The 14,567-nt window shown below is 41.6% G+C and overlaps 1 protein-coding gene across 1 annotated transcript in view; it reads left to right on the top strand.

Moving 5' to 3' along the window:
• Window positions 1-14,567, top strand: part of kcnip3b (Kv channel interacting protein 3b, calsenilin) — a 75,901-nt gene that overhangs the window by 23,883 nt on the left and 37,451 nt on the right. Inside the window, exon 2 of the mRNA XM_033620041.2 lies at window positions 2,703-2,877. Coding sequence (XP_033475932.1) covers window positions 2,703-2,877 — 175 coding nt within the window. The remainder of the gene's footprint in view (window positions 1-2,702; window positions 2,878-14,567) is intronic.

Genomic DNA, 14,567 nt, shown 5'->3' with positions numbered 1-14,567 from the left:
GATAGTGTTTAACTCAGAAATATTAAAGGAACCTCACCTCCGCTTTGATTTCTTCGAAAGCTGATGTCAAGGTTTGAGTCTTTCAGCAGTCCAAGAAAAAACTCTTTAGTGTCCATCACAGATTTGAACACTTGTAGATGGAAAGGAAATTAAACTGTGTGAAACTGAAGATGGCCATCTCCTTTTCTTTTCCTGTATCAGCTCAGTGTCAGAGGATTGTTCTGATCTGCAGCCAGACGGTTATAATCCATCATTATTAAAACATTTTTCAGACCATATGGTGAGTGGAACAACAGCTACATGATGGTGGTGTTGGCTTACACGACTCAAACACAGGGATCCAAGAGCTGCTCCAACCTATTATTATTACTGTTAATTAATTAGAGATAGATGGGTGTATTTTTTATATATAAATACATGAAAGCAAACACATTTAGAAAATATTATATCAGTGATGAAGGTTAAAACTTTAAGAGGTCATGTGGCAATCGTTGCGCATATAGCGTTGCTGGGAAACTGTGACAAACTTCTTGTATTGCTTTAATTGCTATATGTTTATTTTGGTTGTTCTAAATTCATGCAGTTGCCACAGGCCTTTGGATTTTGTATAACTAAAGGTAAACAAAAAACATTTGAAGCTGGGGTATACAGTTTAATATTGGCTTTACTGGGAAAAAGTCCCAGAATAAATTTTGAGCATATTTTAATTTAAGTGGACTGAGAAAACAGGCTTTAGAAAAGCTAGCCTGTGACGAGAGACTTTAGCCAATCAGAGATCATGGTCCTTCTACAAATGCAGATATGCGTGCACATCCCTTCCACGAAAGCCTGATTCAATGGAATCCTGCAGAAAAAGTTGCTGTTGCAGCATTAACAACAACAGCCTACACTGCAAATCAACCTCAAAAAGGAAGTCGGACTTATCAAACAGAGTCTAAAAGAGAGCCTGACAATAAACAGAACAAAATGTGTTAGTGTCAGTGAATCGTTTCGGAGATGGAGAGAAAATGTTGCTGATAGTTTAGCTGTTCTGCTAACTGGAGCTAAAGGCTCATGGCTTCGGCTTCAATTTCATGTTTATGTAGCCAATGTTAGAGAGATCCTCAAATCAAAGTGTGTCTTCGCCTCACTGCCCATTGCTACAGTCCACCATGCTGGCAGGAGAGCGGGCAGCAACTCTGAAGACAGCTCCTACTGGTGTCTGCATCTGCAAACTTTCTGTTGCTGCTGTTACACAGGTCACACCCAGTGCTGCTGCTGGCCACCAGCCAGCTGTGACAACCCAGCACTGGGGGGTTTGTGCTGGTCAGTCTGAGCCACCCAGCCACTAACCAAAGATCTGTCTCCCAGACTGTGATGGGGAGCAAGGCAGAAGGACCATGGGGTGGCTAGCTAGCTAATTCATGTCTTATTTGTGGTCTGATTAACAGAGAGAGAGCAGGGCAAGGAGTGGCTGAGTGAACATGCTGTGTGCAACTACACTGAAATAAGAACGAATAAAGCATGGTATGGGAAGCACTGGGTTACTGTATGAAGAGCATGCATATGCCTATGGTTGTCTGGTGGGAGGGGCTAAGGACAAAGAGGGGAGAGATGCAGGAGGAGTGTTTGTTTCCACTGCCCCCAAGTGGCCAAAAAAAGAACAGTCAGTGTAATTTGCAACCCATTAGCCAGTATAAATGTTAGCATCGAACGTTTCTGTAATCCAGAGATGCGGCCTTTGGAAGGTTATTATTAAGTGAATACGTTTTACATTTACGTTTCTTTATGTTTTAACATGGCTGTGGTTAATGTGTTGGGTTTAGGCACAAAAACTACTTGGTTATAGTTAGGAAAAGATCATGTTTTGGCTTAAAACACCCGCTTGTAATAGCATAATCTCAATTGGAAACATAGCAATGTCTTGGTTAAAAACAACCACTTTTCATGGCACTATCCGTGGTAGATATAGAGCGATGGGTTGCTAAAACCCTCACGTTTGGTGGCAAAAACGCAGCTGGAAACACAGTGAAGACTCACTAAAAAACAACCGGGTTTGTCATTTGTTGGTCTAAAACAGTGGTCTGCAGCTTGACAGGTGTCTCAGTGTCACACCATCCATCATCTTGTCCACCTCCCAATGACAAAGTCAGCTCATATACTACGTCAATTTAGAAATGTACAAATAAAATGTATCCATGGTTTGTAGAAAGGTACGATGCTGGCAGTTTCATCTGGTGACTGGGCTGCAATGTAAAATTAGTTTATCAACTATTAACTAAAACAAATTAGATCATTACAGTGTGATGTGTTATTTTAATTCCCATAGCTTGTCATGAGTAAGCAGAGGAAGAGTATATATCTGTTTGTCTGTTTGTTTATGTCTGTGTCCGTCTGTTCATGCTGCCTGGTCATATCATAATAACAGGTTAGTTTATAAGGTGGAGCTGTAGCAGAGAGTAGATTTGGACACAAACTGTCCAAAAAACTCAAATTATTAAAAAGCAAATCTCTTAAAGCCTCATACTGAACACAACTGAACTCTTGTTGAACCTCTTTACAGTGTTCCTGAAACACCTCCAGATCAGAGGCTAATCATATTTTCCAGGCACACGCATAATCTCCTGCTTAATTCAAAGATCTACGCCCGCTTTGGTTCATTTCCATATTGACCTGAACTCTCTCTATCCCTCCCTCCTCCCACGTCCTCCCCCGTCCTCCAGGTGGACGGCAAGGTGGTGGACGGCAGCCTGCTGGGAGATGCCAACGGTGTCGAGCCTGCGCCGAGTAGAGCGAAGGATTCTGGGAAGTGGCAGAAGCCGCGGTTCTCTCGGAAAGCTCTGATGAAATGCTGCCTGGTCAAATGGATCATCGCTAGCACACAGCCACAGGACAAAGGTGAGAGGGAGCAGGGGAGAAACCAATCTCGAGTGATGTGTGGCAAGACTGATGATGTGGTGAATGCACAAGTGTGACTAACAGAGTTTGAATTGATTGCTGAATTGATTGGCTGGACCTCTGCTGGGCTCTGCAGGTCCCTGTGGGCATGACCGGCTCATTGTGCTGGGAAGGTGACCTCAGGGTCAAGTATCCAGAGATCATTTAGTCGCATAAGCTCATTTATCAAATGTCTCTACATCCTGCTTCACCATTTACACTCTCTACACAGAACTGAAATACTCTGACACCTCCTCTGTGCCTCTGTTAAACTGCCTCTGACCGTTTCTGTCTCACTTATGCTCTACAAGACTAATCAGGACAGCCTGAATGTTTTCCATATCTTCCTGGATCCAGTATGTTGTTTGGACTGGGCTCCAGTCCTGGTTTTCATGCACTTAGTCTCAGTGCTCCACCCAGTGGCTTAGCTGTAATCATGCACTCTTAATCTCTTGCCTGAGGTGTTTCTGAATGAAAGTATGAAAGCGCTATTTTCAAAGCTCTCAGCATTGTTACATGCTGATTTATAGTCATAGTTGAGCCCACAGAGGTGAAGTTATCGCCTCCTTTTATTTCAGCTTCTTCTCATGCTTTTACTGATGAGTTTTCACATGTGACTTCTGACACACAAGTTTTATTTTTTTTGTTCATATAACAACAATCAGGAAGAAAGATGTTGAAAGTGTTTCCCCTTTTCAACTGATTTCATCACATCATCCTCCCTTTTCTTCTTCCTCCTGCACTTAATGGCCTCCTTGTGTCCTTCTCTACTTCTTCTTGTCCTTCTCTGCCTCATCTTTTCCTTCAGTAACTCCTTTTTTCCTTCCCTGGTGCTCCCTGTTTGTCCCTGCCTCTTATGCCTGGGCCACACTGCCTGTGCGAGCAGCACGTGTGTCATGGAACCTCTTTTTTTCTTTTTCAGATAAGAGCAGCCACACTGTATGTGTGATGCTGCAGCAGGCAGCAATGCTGTCTATGTGAACACCGCATACATGTGAGCCGCAGCAGTTCAGCGAGGTGACTATCACACACTGCTTACACAGGCAGTGTTGCCCGGGTGTTTGGGTCCTTTTCATTATGCTATTATGTCTCCTTGCCTCCCTTGTGCATCTCAAGCTTGCGTCTTAGCTCCTCCCAGCGAGGATTTGAGAGAAAGTTGCGAGGAGGAGACACATAGTGTGTGTGTCCTCGCTCTATCTCCTCCAGTAGCCTCCTCTCTCCTTGCTTCTCATCCCCTTGAGGTGTAATTTAAGTTATTGGACAATCCTTCATGATGGCGAAAGCAGAATGATATCTGGGTCACGGGAGAGAAAGGATGTGAGGAAGCATAATAGCATTATGAAAAGCACCCCTACTTTCCTTAAATGCTTTCTTGTCTCCTTCCCTCTGTCATGTCCATTCCTGCCCCCCCTTCTTTCCTTCCATACCTACTTGTCTCTTTGTTCTTTCCACCTTTTTATCACTCCATCTATGTCCCCTCCTGTCCTTTACTACCTTCATGTTTCCTGCAGCCTTACTGTCCAGTCTACCTCTTTCCTTCCTTATCTACTTGTCCCCTTCCCTACGTCTTCCTATTTTTTCTGCCTGATTTTTCTGATGACCTCCTGGTTTCCTTTGCTACTTTGTTCTGTCCATCCTGTCCTCCTCTCCTTTATTACCACCTTGTTTTCCTCCCTGTTTGTTCCTGTCCTTTGCTGCTCCTTGCTTTCCCTAACTTGTCTCCTTTCCTACTTTCTCCTACCCATCTTTTCCCTCTTTCCTTTCTGTTACTGCTTACTTGTTTCCTTCCCTACTTCATCTTATCCATCCCTGCCTCCTCTACTGTCCTTTACCACTTACTTGTCTCCTTTGCTACTTATTCCTCTCCACTTGCTCTTCTACTTTATCTTTACTAACTACGTGTTTGCTTCCCTACTTATTTTTGTCATCCACTGCTTCATTCTTGCTTTCATTACATCCTCATGTCCTTCTCTAGCTCCTTATCTCCTTCACTTCTTCTCCTTGCCTCCTGTTTTCCTGTCCTACCTGCTGTATTCTCCTCCTCACATAAAAACAGACACCTTGTTTTGGATCTAAAAGTAGTTTTGATAATTTAAATAAAGGCCACAGTCATTAAAAAACAAATGTTACCTCAGGCTCCAGACAGCTTTAATGAGACTTAATGAAGCGGATGTGTGTGTGATTGTGACCCATCTTTAAGGTCTGAGGCCAGCTCAGCCTCATGCACCATGTAATGGTACTCTATCAGGTCACTGAAATGTGAGAGCTAGATCCAGTCGTATAAGGCTCGCCCTTGTGGCTTGTTATCACGCAATCCTGTTGATCTCTCTCTCACATACACACACACACACAAACACACCTTGCTTCAGGTAGGTGTCTGCTCTCCTTTTCCTCTCTTGGCTCCAGCGGCAGCATACGCTAGTGCCGTCATGTTTTCCGCACAGTGTCACCAGGAATCTTTGCACTTTGGCGTCCCCAAGTGGCAATAACAGACAACTGCTGATGTTTATGAAAGTTTTGAGCACTTTTTAGTATCTAGAAGGTACTGTGGGTCGCTCAGTTTACGTTTCTTTAGGTCGAAAATGATGAAGATGACAAGAAAAATGTTTCAGCAGCTGGTTCAGGTGTTTTTGGTCCAGGTTTTGTTAGACAAACAGGATTGCTTGCAATGCCTGTACAATGAAGTCAGTTCAACTTACCCAGGATATCTTCTCCTTCTCTGGTTTGACTAACCCTAACAGTGGCTGTCTGGATAACAAGTACTACAAAGCTGGTTATCAACTAGTTCAGTCAACTCTGGGTTTTCCTATCCAGTCAGGAGTGCATTCTTGTGAAAGAGGCAGGGAGTGTTAATTACAAGCAACATCATCAGAACCATAAATGAAATACGCTGCTTCGTATGATATGAGATGAAACAGCAAGACAATACAATGTCAATGACACAGGATGTAAAGGACAGTCTGTAATCTTAAAACTGAAAATCTAGAAACATTGAAAACATTATCCAAAAATTCACCATCATCTGAGACTTAAATTACATGCAGGTATCACTGAGCTATGGGCCTTAACTACTGTCTAGACTGATGCCAGGGTGGAAAGGTAGCCTAGTTAATGACTGATAAGGTCTATCTGACCAAAATTTCTCCAATAAAATATTAGTTTTATCCAAGTTCTCATCGTGTAGGTGTCTCATGTTATTCTGAGCTGCAGTGATCAGAGTGTAAAATAACAACACTATCACTGCGGACTGAAATAAACTTTGCATACATTAAAATGCTGCTAAAATCATGTGTTCAGTGTTATATACGATTTCTCTGTTTGTTAGAAGCTCTGTTTAAAACCAGTGGAAATAGAGCCCTGGAATAATAAAATGATTTTACTAACCTACAACAACATTAAGGCTAGTTTTTTTACCTGAGACTCTGGACTTTTGTCCATGGATACTTTTTTCTTTAGTGATCTGATTGGTCAGACGTCAGGGTGTTGACAGGCTGTGATCCGATACTCTGAAGTTAACCTTCTCCAGAGCCAGTTAGCTGTTCAGCATCAGTTACCATGGTGATTTATTCGGGTAAAAAGAGAACCAGCTTCGTAGTACTGAAAACCCAGAGTTAACCCTGAAGTTACCTCGCTAACTCCAAATCCTGTTTCGCAGTACAGGCCTCTGGGCAGCATGGTGGTGCAGTAGTTAGCACTGTTGTCATACAGCAAGACGTTTTACAGGTTTGGGGCCTACTGTGTGGAATCTGCATGATTTCCCTGAGTCAGTGTGGGCTTTCTCTGGGTACTCCAGCTTCCTCCCACAGTCCAAAGACATGCAGGTTAGGTTAATAGGTGACCTTAAATTGTCTGTAGGTGTGAATGTGAGTGTGAATGGTTGTCTGGCTCTATGTGTCAGCGCTGTGGTAGTTTAGTGACCTGTCCAGGGTGTACCCTGCCTCTCGCCCAATGTTACCTGCAGCTAAAGGCTCCCTGCAGCCCTCAAGAGGATAAGCAGTAACAGAAAATGAATGGATGGAAGATTAGCAGAATTTACTAAAACCACTAAAGATTTTCCTTGTCAGTGTTTGTTATACATGATGTTTTTGGATTAATTCATGTATATGTTGCAGATGGTTAAGGTTGTGCTTATACTGTTGGGTAGTTTAATCTACAGCAGTGCGTCATATTCTGTAAGATTGTCACATGTTTGTATGCACGTATTTCTAAAAAGTCAACTTTTCATTTTCCAGCTGATCCAAGAGGGTTGTTAAAGGTTGCAGCTGAAGAAGTAGGATGATTTTCTCGAACACTTCACTGTTCAGTTTATCACAAACATTCAAAATCAACACATGTGGAGACACATGTGTTCACTGGACAGGAAGGGGAAGAAAAAATGTAATCTGCGGAGTAACCAGTAACTAAAGCTGTTAGACAAATGAAGCAGAGTAGAAGTATACACATTAACACACACGATAAGTGTTTAATTATCCTTCAGGTGTTTTTTTCAGTCTTTGGTTGCAAAATCGTTGAAAGAGCTCTTTGTGTGAAACAGGAGCTCAGTGAGTAAAAAAACCCAGCACAACACAGTTACAGAGAGAGAAAGAAAAGCAGGGCTGTGATGGGATCTATTTCATCTCAGCGGTGCCGAGGGAAGAGAGATTCAGTATTATCAGTGGGCAAGCCCTCACCTCGGTAATGGCCAGCAGCTAAAAATAGAAGCACAGAGATGGAGATGTGTATCGGGGGGGGGGGGGGGGGGGGGGGGGTGGCGGCTGCTGGTGGTGCTGGTGGTGCTGGTGGTGGTGTCGAAGCTGCTGCTGTGGTTTAGTTTAGACGTGGAGAGCTGGAGCCAGCAAGCCCAGTTTGATAGACTGCTGGATATGACGCACTACAGCTGAGGGTTTGTGGAGAATCAAATGGGCAGATAGGATGATGGGCTTGATAACTGATGCAGGCCAGACATGGATGTCACTCTGACCTGCTGTGCAACTGATAATTATTTTTATGATCAAATAGTCAGTCAGTGTATTTAAAATGAATATATGTAATTATGCAAAGCTGAGAACACAGACGTTATGTCCTCACTGTTGTTTTCGGGGTTCAGTGATGATTTTACTTTCTTATTCATTAATGTTTTTTCATTATAAGCATGATTGTGATGTTATTTAGAATCAGCCAGTCAAACTAAAAATAGTCTGTGTCATAAGGGCCATCCATTACATTGTTTTTAATAGACTCACTAAATGACTCATGATGCCTCAGTGTTCCTCTGAACGACTCAGCAGTGGTCAGATTTTTTAATGAGCACTTTTAGATGTGATATCAGCTGTTGATTATGTGTCAAATGGCTTTTTATGGTGTTATTTATTTGTTGTATTGTGCATTTGAATGTACTGTGTACATTGTTGACTGTATGAGTTGCTTCTAGTGGCACATAAGTATCCACAATGAGGGAAACTTATGTGCCACTAGAAGCAACTCACTCTAGTGGCACATAAGTTTCCCTCATTGGGGATTAATTAAGTTTCCTACTCTAATCTGCCTTTATTGGACAGTGACAGCAGAGATTTTAAAGGAAATGCCGTGAGACAAAGAGGGGGAATGACATGCAACAAAGAAACTGTTGGACTCGAATTTAGAACGTAGCAGCTCATACTGTAGTAGGAGCCCTAACCCACGGGCCATCCATAGTGCCCCAAATGTGCTCTTATGGGGAAAGGAAAAAGAAAGGATTTTTGAATATATTCCTGGCAGTGTGGAGAAGGCTTTGAACAGCATCATTTCGGGAAATAATATTGACAACAAACAAAGTAATCAGAACATTTTAAAGTTCCCTGATGGCTTCAGTTTTGAATCTTTTGGAGAGATGAGGGTGAGTCAGCATAATTTGAAACCCTGGTCACAGTGTTCTTGAAGTTGGTTCATTGTGTCCAAAACTTTTATGTGTGTGGTAATCTTAAAGCCCTTTCAGATGAGCTCAAGTACCATCTGTGTTAAGATGTGTTAATGTAACTGGATTTAAAACTGGAGGTTATTTAATAGTTTTAGTTAAATAAAGAGTAGATATTTTTACGATATTGTTAATTTTTTCCACAGATCAGGTTAAGTTTGCATTTTTACTCCTACAACTTCGAATGACAGAAGATGTTATCAGTCTATTTAGCCTTTCCTGCTTGCTAGTTTTTTCCCGCTCTCAGTTACAGCGCTAAGTGTTCAGGTGTTAGAGCTGACTCAAGCTGTTGGAAGTTGCAGTCCTTGTAGTCTGTCTCTCGCTGGTTGGGTTACTGTGTAAAATAGTTAAGCTTTTTTTTTTTTTTTTCTTTCTTTTTAACCAAATCATATTTCCAACTTTTTAATTTTAGCTGAGTATCTTCACATTTTTCCACATACCCCCTGGCAACTGAAGAAGTACCTCTTGGGAGCCAGAATAAATGTTGGCATTTATGTTTGTAAGTTTCTGCAAACCATGGGTACATTACATTTATATGTTATTACGTGCCACTGGCAGATGTGGAACTTTACATTTCAACAGTGCTGTGGTTAACGTGTGGTTATGTTTAGGCACAAAAAACACTTGGTTATGGTTTGGAAAAGATCATGTTTTGACTTGAAATACCTGGTTTTGGTGGCAGGAAAAGCAGTGATGTATTGGTAATAAAGCAACCGCATTTGGTGGCACTGTCCCCGCTAACAGGGCACTACGAAACATCCAGGTTTGGAGCCCAGAGTGCTGCTGGAAATACACTTATAGGTCATTAAAAACCTCCATGGTTGGTACCAAAAAAAAGCTGCATGCAAAACAGCAAAGACTAGTGAGAAAAACAGCTGGTTACGAACAATGGTCTGCAAGATCAAGATCAAGATTAACTTCATAGTCCCGCAAAGTGGGAAATTTGTCTTGGGCTGTTCACCCATACTGCAGACATAAACATAGTACATAAACAAATAAACATTATACACCATACATAACAAAAAAAGATAGATAAATAAATACACCATACAAAAATGCATATCATCGAATCATCATAATCCAGTGCCTATTCTGGTATTATCTGCCACTATGTAAAAGCTTTATAGACATAGGTATGAATGAACTTTTAAATCTGTTTAATCAGTAACAAAGCTCTCTAAATCTCCTATCAGAGGGCAGCAGCTCACACTCTGTATGCTGAACATGAGATGAGTCATTGACGATCTTATTGGCTCGACTTGTTCATGAATAGTCTGCAGGGAAATGTGCTCTTTGACACCTTTGATTCTCCATGTAGTATGGATCAACCAGAACAGTTTGGTTTGTAACTGCACAGAGAGGTTACTGAGCCAACCTGTGATACTGTGCCTGTTTAGGCTCTCTAGGACTGTCTGGTAAAAATTAACATAATTTTTTTTTTTTGATCAACACCATGAACTCAGATGATGTAAGAAATGCAACTGTTGCAGTTGTTGCAGCTTGGTGGGTATCTCACCTTGGTGTCACGCCATACACCATCCCCTCCACCTCCAAAGTCTTAATATACACTGCCTGGCCAAAAAAAAAGTCGCCACCTGGATTTAACTAAGCAAATAGGTACGAGCCTCCTATTGGATAATTACTGCATGGGCGATTATCTTTCAGCTGGCAACAAGTTATTTAACCCCAACTGGTGCAATGAGTTGCTTCTCATTTCCTAAACAACCATGTCGAAAGACACATCCCGTGGTCGTGGAAAAGATGTTAGTCTGTTTGAGAAGGGTCAAATCATTGGCATGCATCAAGCAGAGAAAACATCTAAGGAGATTGCAGAAACTACTAAAATTGGGTTAAGAACTGTCCAACGCATTATTAAAAACTGGAAGGATAGTGGGGACCCATCGTCTTCGAGGAAGAAATGTGGCCGGAAAAAAATCCTCAATGATCGTGATCGGCGATCACTTAAACGTTTGGTGAGATCAAATCGAAGAAAAACAACAGTAGAACTCAGGGCTATGTTTAATAGTGAAAGTAAGAGCATTTCCACACGCACAATGCGAAGGGAACTCAAGGGATTGGGACTGAACAGCTGTGTAGCCTTAAGAAAACCACTAATCAGTGAGGCTAACCGGAAAAAAAGGCTTCAATTTGCTAGGGAGCATAAAGATTGGACTCTGGAGCAATGGAAGAAGGTCATGTGGTCTGATGAGTCCAGATTTACCCTGTTCCAGAGTGATGGGCGCATCAGGGTAAGAAGAGAGGCAGATGAAGTGATGCACCCATCATGCCTAGTGCCTACTGTACAAGCCTGTGGGGGCAGTGTTATGATCTGGGGTTGCTGCAGTTGGTCAGGTCTAGGTTAGGCAAAAGTATGTGCTCAAAGAATGAGGTCAGCTGACTACCTGAATATACTGAATGACCAGGTTATTCCATCAATGGATTTTTTCTTCCCTGATGGCACGGGCATATTCCAAGATGACAATGCCAGGATTCACTGGGCTCAAATTGTGAAAGACTGGTTCAGGGAGCATGAGACATCATTTTCACACATGGATTGGCCACCACAGAGTCCAGACCTTAACCCCATTGAGAATCTTTGGGATGTGCTGGAGAAGGCTTTGCGCAGCGGTCAGACTCTACCATCATCAATGCAAGATCTTGGTGAAAAATTAATGCAACACTGGATGGAAATAAATCTTGTGACATTGCAGAAGCTTATCGAAACAATGCCACGGCGAAAGCGTGCCATAATCAAAGCTAAAGGCGGTCCAACGAAATATTAGAGTGTATGACCTTTTTTTTTTGGTGGTGACTTTTTTTTTGGCCAGGCAGTGTATTACATCACTTTGAAACATTGACATGATACATATGAAACGTGCAAATGTAACATGTTCATGGTTTGCAGAAACTGACGATGCCAATATTGTCTTTTGGCGACTGGGCTGCCTGGACAGACCACAGTACACAGACAAAACCCCGATCGAGAACCACTTGCTCCTTCCATAAATGTGCAAAATGCCCATCACTGTGTATTAAAGGTGCAGTCTGAAATTCTAATCCAAGCAACTTTTGTTAAGGTCGACAAATATCTCCTCATGGTGTCCTAGCTGTCCATTCTGTCCATGTGTGCACTGGAAAAACAATCTGGTGTTCATGAACAACTCTGTCTCTGTAAAGGGGAAACAAAGAAAGTGGCTCGGACTAAGTTGCACAACAAGCCCGGTCTCACTCCGAAGTCGTGGAAATCTGGCACTTGGGCATTGACTTGCAGTGTCAGAAACCAACAAAAAAAAGGCGTCCTTTAACGTTGGCATGATACGCGGCTGGTTACTTATAGTTTAACGATGCCCAGCGGCGTCAGGGGGAACGGGTGGGACAAGGACAAAAGTTAAGGTGGCGAAAGTCCAACTGGGGCAGGCGGGAGAGGTGATAGATGGGTCCAACTAACCAAGCCAAACCCTGTTCTTTTTTCCTAAACCCAACCACATGCACTAGTTGTTAAAGGAAAAAAACGTCAATTCGCAGTGTTGTACCGATGTAGTTCGTTTATTTTGAAAGAGACTGTATGTAAACGTTAAATTTCCTGTGATTATGGAAGTGTATTTTGAAAGAAGACAATGCATGTAACAGGTAGAACTTGACACAGTGTCCCAGAACATCAACAACCGACGGTGCGTTGGTTGTTGAGTACCTTTCATGTCGTATGTGGACGTGGAAAGTCCACGACCAAGCGTTGATATGTGACAAGGTCGGAGTGAGAATGTGTTGTCCATGTCCTCGGCCACACAAATGAAGCAACTCCATGATAGTAATGAAACATAAATAACACTGAACATATCACTGGAGCATCTGAAGGAGCACTGACAGGAGGGGTGTATCTGTTTGGGTGTTGAGTTCAGATATCAAAAATCACTAGCCCGCGGTGATATCTTCAGAGCCCAAGGATATTCAATTTTCTTTATATAAAGAGTTAAAGCCAACTGGGACTGGTAAATATTTATTATTTTTGTTTGACAAATGACTTGAACAATTAATAGGTGATCAAAATAGTTATGATTAATTGACTCCAATCAGCATAATCAGTTCCAGCACTAATGAATGAGTTCCCTTCAGATCCAGAAGCTGTCAGCCTCTCACACTATCTGTTCTAGATTAACATGGTGAAGTTTTTAATTTGATAGTAAGAAATTGCACTCAGCACAAAGTTTAATCTCTGAATTAAAAGCAACTCCCACACCACAGAAGAAGAGTCAGATAATGAGGCCATACAAAGGGAAACTGAGAGACGGAGAGGAGAGATATGAATGACTGTAATATGAAAAGTGTAATATGAGTCGGATTAGACATATGGAGGAGACACACAGGAGGGAGGGAGATGAGATTAGGTTTCTTTACTGAGCTGTCAAATATTTCTGCAGCAGCTCTTTCTTCTTCTATTCTCTGCATGACTTTAGTCCGTCAGAGAAAGTGAGATGAACTTGTCCCGGTGACAGAGCTAATGAAGGCTGAAACAGGAGCAGTGTTAATGGGTGTCAGTGTTGTGTGTTGTGGTTTGTCAGAGTCGGTCATATGAAACGACAGTGACCGGAGCTCCAGGACGGACCCAACATGATGCGATTCAGTTCACCTCTTCCTCCTCCTGCTGTAGAGGAGAGAAACAAGTGACAGAGCAGAGAAGAAGAGGAGGAGGAGGAGGAGGGAGTGAGCATCACCTGTAAGCAAAGTGGGACACCAGTTTAAAAAGAAGCTTTAGAGTGTTATCTGAAGAGAAACAGGCGACATCAGACCAAGGAAACATCCTCTGGGAGAGTACTCACTTCTTCTGCAAGTTTTTTAAGTGTGCGATTTAAAATCTGTCCAATTCAATTCATTTTTTCTTAATCGTTTGGGTGACACCTCACAATTTTTTGTATTGTGAGACTTGTATTGTTGTAATTTTCTTTTTGTTGTTTTTGTTTTTTGTGGGGGTTTTTTTTACACTCTTGGTGCCAGTGGTCAAAGTTTAGAGGATGAATTCATGTAAGGCAGAATGTGGAAAGGAGGTCACCAAGCTGCTGCGCTGCTTCTTTGGCTTCATCACTGGAACACTAGTTCAAGGTATTTTTGCTCATTTAATCTGTCGCTGGTTGTTCTTTATGCTGCTTAAAACAAAAGTTAAATAGCTGTTATCTGTAGAAATCGTATTTTAACAGCAGTAACAGGATCATGTTCATTTTTGCTGGTTTTGGTTGTATGCCTGTTTAAGAAAAAAATAATGTTTTAATTACTATTATCTGTGAGAAAAGTGTTGAATCAAGTCCAACTTTTGAGGCATTTATCACGTACTTAAGTATTTCATTTTTAAGTTATTTTGTATTTCTGCTTCGCTGCATTTTAGAGGGAAACAGCTACAGTTACAGGTTCCTTTTCAAATTAGTATAGTACATTAATAAACACATGTTAAGCTTGTAAAATATAAAACAAAACCCCAAACAAAAAAAAAAGTTGCATGACTCTGTCAAGTTTTACATGTCTAGTAGTTGTTAGCACACTGTAAAAAAAAATAAACTATTTGTTTTAACTTAAAAAAGTTAGTGTCCAGGCTGCCTTAAAATTTTAAGTTAACTGAATCATTTTTCATTCTTTTCAAATTCAGTCAACTTAAATTCTAAGGCAGCTTGGACACTAACTTTAAGTTAAAACAAATAGTTTCTTTTTACAGTGCACTTACATCAAAGAG

The sequence above is a fragment of the Epinephelus lanceolatus genome, chromosome 9 (genome assembly GCF_041903045.1).
Source record: "Epinephelus lanceolatus isolate andai-2023 chromosome 9, ASM4190304v1, whole genome shotgun sequence".
Taxonomy (NCBI): domain Eukaryota; kingdom Metazoa; phylum Chordata; class Actinopteri; order Perciformes; family Serranidae; genus Epinephelus; species Epinephelus lanceolatus.
Note: the sequence above shows the minus strand (reverse complement) of the source record. Positions and strands in the feature narration are given on the sequence as shown.